This window comes from Malurus melanocephalus, unplaced genomic scaffold (genome assembly GCF_030028575.1).
Source record: "Malurus melanocephalus ecotype Western Australia unplaced genomic scaffold, MMel_1.1 scaffold_59, whole genome shotgun sequence".
Taxonomy (NCBI): Eukaryota; Metazoa; Chordata; class Aves; order Passeriformes; family Maluridae; genus Malurus; species Malurus melanocephalus.
In genome coordinates, this window is record NW_026623291.1 from 427,894 (window position 1) to 435,834 (window position 7,941).

The following is a 7,941-nucleotide window of genomic DNA, read 5'->3' on the forward strand; positions in this document are numbered from 1 at the left end:
ACGGGGCTCTCCGGCCGGGCAGCTGGGCCGAGGCGGGCGGGCGGGCGAGCGGCGGGAGCCCAGCACCCTCCGAGGGCGAGGGTCGCCCGGGCTCGCGGGGCCGCGGCCGTCCCACCGAGCAGATGGAGATCGGGCCGCTGCAGCGCATGACGCGCGAGCCCGACGTGGAGCTCATCAAGGGCTACCACAGCTACGCCGTGCGGACATCCCCGGTCACCCCCGCCACGGACTATGAGGAGGCGCAGCTCCCTGAGAATGAGTCGCCGTCCCCGGAGCCCCGGGGGGAGCCCCAGCGCCGGGGGGCCACRCCGCAGGCCCGGGAGGAGAAGCCGTCGGCTGTGGGGGAGGCCAAGCCGGAGCCATCTCGCCCCAAGGAGCCGCAGCAGCGCCCCAGCCCCGAGCGCAGGCCCCTGGGCCGGGCTGAGCCCGCGGCCGACMGGAAGACTGAGGCCAGGGCGCCCGGCCGGACCGAGCCCAAGGCGGGGGCCAAGCGYGGCCCGGCCCAGGCGGTGACGGCAGCACAGAAGGCGGAGGAGTGTGAAGAGGTGACGTGGGGCATCCTGGGAACCTCATGGGAGCCATCTTTGCTTTTCCTTTATTGTTCCCCATGGGCTTGGGGCTGCAGTTGGCCCCATGTGGTGCCCAGAGGCTCTTTCTGGGATCCTACAGCCCACTGGAGGAGTGCTGATATCCCCTCTACTGCCACCTTCCCAGCCTGCCCTGCCCTGGGTGCTTGGCCTGACATTCGTAACCCTCTGATTTTGACTTCCTCTCTTTACCTGGGCAGATATCAGGTTATCAGATACCAGGCTTTCAGACACATCCCTATTTCAAAATTTTCAAAAACCAAGCCATATTCCAATTAATTTTATATATTTTTCTCACCTTCTTTTCCCACCCCATTACCAGACAACTTGGATGTGAAAGTTGAGGGAAAAAAACAGGGAAGGAAAAGCTTGGGTGTGTTTTTATTTTACCTGTTACATTTACTTTTTTTACTTTAGGGGCAGCTCATGATCTGAACTGTGGTGTTGAATCACCAGCCAATTTCCCAGGTTTCAAATATAGTCACTGAAACTCAATTTTGCTCTTAGCAAATACAGCTGGAAACCCAGACATTTTATTAGCCCTCTGAGTCCCATCTTGCAGCCCTTTGGACATGAATGATTCCGATGTGACTTTAGAAAAGCACARCTTGGAAATACTTTGGTCTGAAATTACAGCAATCTCACATGGGTGCATTTGTTAGGGTTTGGAAAAAGATGATCTTCAAGGCCCCCTTCCAACCCAAACCATTCTATGATTGTATCGTATTAAAAATGGCAACTTTACGAACACCGGCAATGTGGATGGAGAAGGGAGTTGGGAGGAGCAGCTTGACATGGGATCAGCTCTTCATGTTCCGGTGGTTGGGGTCTCCTTTAATTTGATTTAGTTGCCAAAGAAGCCTGATTTAGCCTCCTTCAAATGAGTTTGCAGGGAAGAAGTAYGGATAGGATAGGATAAACATTCCACTAGTTTTGAAATTTAGGCTGGTTGTTAAGTGCCAGATTTCAGTGCATCRGGAGGGGGTGATTGTGAAATTTTTGAACAGCAGAATCTGTCTTCTCCCCTGGAGCTGTGGTGTATAATACTCTGTTTTGGGTTTTTCCTTCAGGGACCTAACACAATCGTGATCTGCATGGTCATCTTACTGAATATTGGTCTGGCCATCCTATTTGTACATTTTTTGACATGATGAGCCTCTTGAACAAGGTAAGAAGCAAAATGAGATTTTATCCTCAATTTGTAGATGTCACTGGATGTTTAAAGGTTGACTCACTTTTCATAAAATTTGATAAAATTATTGCATGGAATTACTTCATAATTTCATAAATTTTCTCCAAATTAAGARTACAAACTGTGTTGATGGGTTACAGTCCCACCATATAGTTTTGCCTTCCCAGCACCATGGAGTGAGACTTCCAGTGCAAGAACGTATGATGTTAAATTTGAAATTTGTTTGCTGCAAATATGCTTCAAGAAACACTTTCAGTTTGCTGTTCCAAGGTGCCTGCTGCCAGGTAGCTCGTGCATGATAGTATTTCTTAGCACTCAAAACAGCAAAAGGCAAGAATACGTAAAAAATATGAAACTGTGAGAACTGCAGCTATAATTGCACCAGCACTAGTTCTGCAGCAGTTGTTACATAATTTTTTACTAAAGATAAGTATGAATCAAGATGTCTGTAAGACTGGAGCTTTCTCAGGTCTTCCACTTGAATTGGGATAAGGATTTACATTTGGATTTGGTGTCAATAAAATCTTGTGAGGTRTCTCATGCTGGTGGGACTCCTACAGACAGGAACATGGTCCGAGCTTACACAAAATTTCTGTCACCTTGGGCTCAAATATTTTAAAAAAAATCTTCCATCAAGGCTGAACCTGACCCTGAGCCTCATGTGAAGGTAACACAAGAGGCACCTCCCAAGCCCCTGTGAGGACAWTAGGCTGCCTTCCTTAGGCCTCCTAGGGGAAAAAATTAGTCTGCTAGGCTCTGTTTTCTGTCATGTTTTTAGTCCCACTCAGCCTGCACAGGTGAAAGCCTTGCAGACAGCTGTGGTAATGTGTTGGCCRTGTGTTTTGCTCCCCCATGACTTTCCTATTTATCTGTGTCTGGGACAGGCGTTGCTGCTGGTGGAGACCTCAGACCTTGGCGGGGATTAAAGATCAGCCACCTGGAAACACCTAAGAGGAGACTTGAGATCCTAAGGTTGCACTGCAAACATCAACCTTAAACAAGAGTGCCTGAAGATCAGTTCAGTTTCCTGCTCCCAGGCTGTGGCTGGCCTCTGCAATCTACCAAGGAAAAGCCAGGGTTTCTGCACTGCGGTCTCCTCTTCTTTGTATAAAATAGCAGTTGCCTTAAATTATTCTCACCGAAGCCATCAACTGTCCTGCCATGCCAGGGATGAGGGATTTGTCTGTAGCTGTAGGAAAATGAGTGAGAAGGTCTCATGCGTGCATGCTGATGTGTTTTGTAACTCCCTTGGTTGACGGTGTCAGAGATTTTCCAAAGATTATCATCCGTGGCATGGAGATGAAACAATACAGCAACCAGAATGACTCATGAGAGCCACRCCATGGCTCGGGGTGGACGACGCTGCTCTCCATGCTTGGAAGTCATCCAAAGGGATGAACAAAAAGTCTTTCCTTTCCCCTGTCACCTGGTGTCATTTTYCAGTATGGAGGACTGAGAGCGGGAGCAAGTTGAAATTGGGCTTGTTGAAGTGTGACCCGAGTCCTGCCCATGGCGGGCGATGCACCGCGGATGGGGCTGCGGGGTGGGGTGTGAGGGACTGGTGGATCCGAGGCTGTTGGTGTCTGTGGGGTGCTGTGGGTGCAGATGGGGCCTGTTTTGGGACCAGGCACCATCCAAGCGCTCTCCTGCCACCAACAATGCTCTGCACAGAAGTGTCCTGCAGTGGGTAGCTTCCCACTGTAATGGGAAAGGCAGTAAGTGTGCTGAATTTGTCCCTTTACCCCTTTTTTTTCTATGAAAATGTTGTGAGTTACAATGAAAAGGAGGCTCTTGCTGAAAATGCCTCTGTACACCTGCAAGTTTCTCCCCTTGGCGTGCCAGGCTGCAGGGGGTTCCTGGGCTCTCACTGCACCGAACAAACAGACTCTCCAGCCAGAGGACACAGCGTGGGTRTGGTGGGAGAGGTTACCTTATTCCTGAAAGAGAAAAGGTGCAGAGATGTGAGTGACTGCTGTGTATTTGGGTGTTGGGCTCAGAAATATGCAGCAGCCGGGCCTTCAGCAGTGGCAGAGTGCAATGGGGCAGCTGCAGCTGTTGCTCGTGTGTGCGAGGCTGAGAGGCCTGGGTGATTTGCAGCGATTTTCCCAAAGCTGCGACRGGGGGTGACCTTCGGAAGGAGATTTTTCCACCATGATCTGCTCTGATCCTTAGCAGTGCGAGCTTAGAAAGTCGGCACAGATGAAGTTACAGTTTAGTGTGAGGCTGAGTGCTTGGACATGTTCCTTCCTTCTTTTAAGAGCAATGTGTATTTTCTATCCCTTTTTAAGATAATCAGAGATGTTATTTATAGTTGGTTGTGCACCTCAGTGTATCCTGAAGTCCCACAGCACAGGACTGGGTGGGAAAATGTTGTTGGACTGGAAAGAATGGGGAAATGATAAGTAAGAAAAAAAAAAAAAAAAAAACAGATGCCCAGTCTGCTTCAAAGGTCAATCTAAAAGGATTTCAGAAATGGAGCGGCAGACACACAGGGGTTTATACTCACTGGAGACATGGGGCAAAACCTGCCAAATTTGTCTACTCTAGTTATGGTATAAGAGAGTGAGAATAATTCAGTACTTTTCTTTGTGAACCAAGTCTATTTTTTAACCTTATTCAGCTCAGGAACATTGCCACAGTAGCAAATACGTGGTATTAACTGTGGGAGAAGTGAATGTGATCCTTTCCTAAAAGCCATGTGGCTGTACCAGTCCTGAGAAAGCTGTGCAGCATCATCTACACTTCCACAGAGCATATTTTAGTAGCAATTTTCTTTTTTTTTCTTTTTTTTTTCTTTCCTTAAATACAAATGTATTGCAAACCCCAGGCTCTGCTGCCTTTGACATTTTATCTCCATTTGGTGACATTCACTTGCCAACTCTGCAGTTTCAATATGCCAACTGTTTTTATTCACCATCAAGACAATTTCCATTGAGAGACCTGAGGGGCTTTTATTAATCACTAAGCACAAAAATGGATTTTTTTCAACAGTGCTATGGTAATTCCTTCCCCTCCCCTCCATTTTTTATGCATGTGATATGCACTCAGTAATGTGCTTCCCTCCTAGTAACCTTCTGAGAAAAGTAGGTAGATTTGCTTTTATGTGACGTATAACTGTATCCATATTGCACTGAGATGGATATATCTATAGAGAGCCCCTTAGGGATTTCATTTTCTTAGATGCAAAATACCAGATTTACCTCAAACTGCATGCTTTCAAAACTGACTAGGATTTTGTGTTGTACTTTTCAGGTCTTACAAAGATGCAGATACCTTTCACTCTTCACACAAAAATACCTTCATCACAGATTTTGCAAGCTGTTTACTACAATCTGTGTACTACTGTCCAGAGTTTTTCTGTCGGTTGTTCTGCTGGATTATGTGCAATAATAAACAGTTATCTGCTCACTCTATCCATGTGGATTTTTGAAGGGAAATCTTCGGGTTTCTTTCCATGTTGGCACTTGAAGTGAAAGTCTTAAAGGAGAGTAGTGCATTGGTGGTATCTGGATGGTTTTTATCTTTTTTCTTTTTAGTTATCTGTTTCGAAATCTTGCATTTTTTATTGATGGGGGTGCTTTGCAAAGAAAGTTGTTTTCACCACCTGCTTTTTTAGGAGTTTGGTGGCAGCCTTTAGCAGCCCCCCGACCCTCTGAGCACACCCCATGTGCTCCCATGGTGCTGGCCTCTGGCAGAGGTTGCCTGGGGCTAGAAGGGAAGGCAGCTCGCTGGCCCCCAGCCTGCCCAAGCCATGCAGATGGCTGCTGACAGGTCCCTTTGCTGCCTCCCGACCCCAGGGCTGCTGCCAAGTTGATTCCAAGCTGTGCGTCACTGGCTGCTCCTCCTGGCTTTGGGGAGGAGTGRTTCTCCACTGCCTGTGACCCATCCRCTYRCTCAGCCTCTCTGGAAAGAGCYSGAGTGAGAGGAAAGCCAGGCACGAGGTGGAGGGAAATGGCAGCTGGGTGATTTATGGGGAAGGATGGAAGAGCAGAGCCCAGCACCAGCTCAGGGCAGCAGGGCCCTGGGGCCAGAGGAATCCAGAGCAGCTGAAACCTTCAATCCTTTTCTATTTCTGGAGTGTCTCACATGAGCAAAGCTGGACTTTGCAGAGAGGCTGGTGGAACACAGGCTCAGCCTGCATGAGCAGGAGTGCTGCCCCTGACTTCTGTGGGTGTGAGRGGTCTCGTGGCAGAAGATTTCATGSYCTGGTAGAGACTTAAGGAGCTGAGTTTGATGAAATGATGCCTTTACTCTCCTCTGGGCTTGCTTTACTTCTGGTATGGGAGGAACCAGCTACATCTCATTCATCAGCTGGGGGCAGCAGAGTAACTGGAGCCTTGTGCACCTCATAAATCTCAGGCTGATGAATGGAGCAGGTCTTTGGTTCTGCCAGGAGTGGCAGAGCRGCAGGGAGGGAGGTGGGTCTGCTGCTGAAGCAATGACACATCGCTTCAAAAGCATTAATAAAGGCAGAACAAAAAGTCTGCCCCTTCCCTGGGGTAGGGGGTACAGTGCTGAGCTCTCTCAATAGCTGCTGGTTTCAGGGGTAATGTCCCCACAGTGTCCAGCCAAGTGTCCCTGGGTGCTGGTGGGGAGGTGTCTGATATGTGAGAACCAGGCTAAAGGCAGTGACCTGATCCTGTGTCGAAGGGCAGGAGCCTTCCCCTCCACTGGTGGGAGGGAAGGTGCAATCTGAGCCCCAGTGTCCTTTGACAGTGACCTGCCCAGGTGTCCTGGGGACAGCCACGCTGTYCTCTACTGTTCTTGTGGGGCATGGGAGCTCTCAGGAACAACYGTCTCTTTTGGGCTTCATCTTTGCACAGGAGGAAGGGTCAGAGTGGGGTGAACTACTGCTGTGTTGTGGGTTACTCCATAATGTGGCCCTGGGGTAGGCTGGCCATCATCGTAGGGGAGAGGCTGCCCCAAAAAAACSTCTGCATGGCCACTGTCCTCTGATACAAGCTGACACAGATTTCCTGACTTTCCCACCACCCAAATCTAGACACAAAGAAGAAAACCTGATAGGGACTTAAATTACAGATTTGGGGAATTTATTTAAATGTGTGTGTTTTGCTGGAGTAAATAACCCTTGCTGACGTCCCATCCAGGCCCTGCATGGAGGCAATTCCTGAGTGCCCTCTATTGCTAGGACCAGCTAAATTCAGGTAAATGTGCTGGATGTGGTGCCTCCTAAACTGGAACTCCCTGATGAATGCTGGGAGCTTCAGCCACCCTTTGGTTCTTCAGGCCCAGAAACCTCACTCACCACTCTCCCAACAGCTCTTCCCCAATCCTCTGCCTTCTCCATCCCCCTCTSTGCACTACTCACAAATTCTTCCCCCTGCCCCAGGGCTCTCCAGGATTGCCAGATCCCTCCTCTCCTGCCAGGGGACTTACTGCTTTGTAATTGAAGAAACCAGATGGTGTTTTACCAGGTTAGCAACCACCGAAAGGGCARGGGTTAGAAATAATGAGCTTTAATTAGGAGAGTTAACAGGTTAGATCATATTGAGGAGCACTTCAATGCAGTACATTTCTTAGGAGCGATAGATGCTTTATTTGCAGGCATGTTTGTAAACTCACAGCCCACACTCATGCTGTTGAGACAAATAAATGCTGAGGGTAAAATACAGCTTGAGATTTTATGAGCGGATGGGATGTTGCAAGGCACAAGGTATTGCAAGGCTGAAGCTTCAAGGGACCTCTCTGATTTTTTATAAGGAATTCAGGTTTCTATTCAGACCACAAATATCCAAAGGAAGTTACAGTGATGAGTTATTTCTTTTAATTCCTTTCTGGCAGTGATTTATTTCCCAGCAGCATGCAGCTGTCCTCTCAACCAGCATCTCCTTAGCAAGCTGAGTGCTGACCTTCTGCCTCCACTTCCACGTGAAATCTCTCAGCTCCTCCTAAACTGTCAAAATACATGCAGGGGGAAGGAGCAGGAACTCATTCCTCATCTACAGAGTTTAACGCTCTGGTGCATTTGTTGGAGATCTCGTGGTTCCAGGAGAATTTATCTGCCAATTACTTCTCAAAAAATAGCAAAGGGTCATGCAGTACTTGGCAGCTAAAAGCAGAGAAGGGAGAACAGGTTTTAATTGAATCTCAAGTATGTTGAACAAATATTTCAGATCTTTCAATTAGCTGTTGGTCTGAGGC

At 48.3% G+C, this 7,941-nt stretch overlaps 1 protein-coding gene across 1 annotated transcript in view; it reads left to right on the plus strand.

Moving 5' to 3' along the window:
* JPH2 (junctophilin 2) overlaps positions 1-5,180 on the plus strand; it is a 30,278-nt gene extending 25,098 nt beyond the window's left edge. The window contains exons 5-7 of the mRNA XM_057365989.1: positions 1-545; positions 1,658-1,755; positions 2,664-5,180. The exon at positions 1-545 is cut by the window's left edge and continues 50 nt beyond it. Of these exons, the coding sequence (XP_057221972.1) occupies positions 1-545; positions 1,658-1,738 (626 nt within the window). The 3' untranslated portion in view covers positions 1,739-1,755; positions 2,664-5,180. The remainder of the gene's footprint in view (positions 546-1,657; positions 1,756-2,663) is intronic.
* Positions 5,181-7,941: the final 2,761 nt, after the last annotated feature.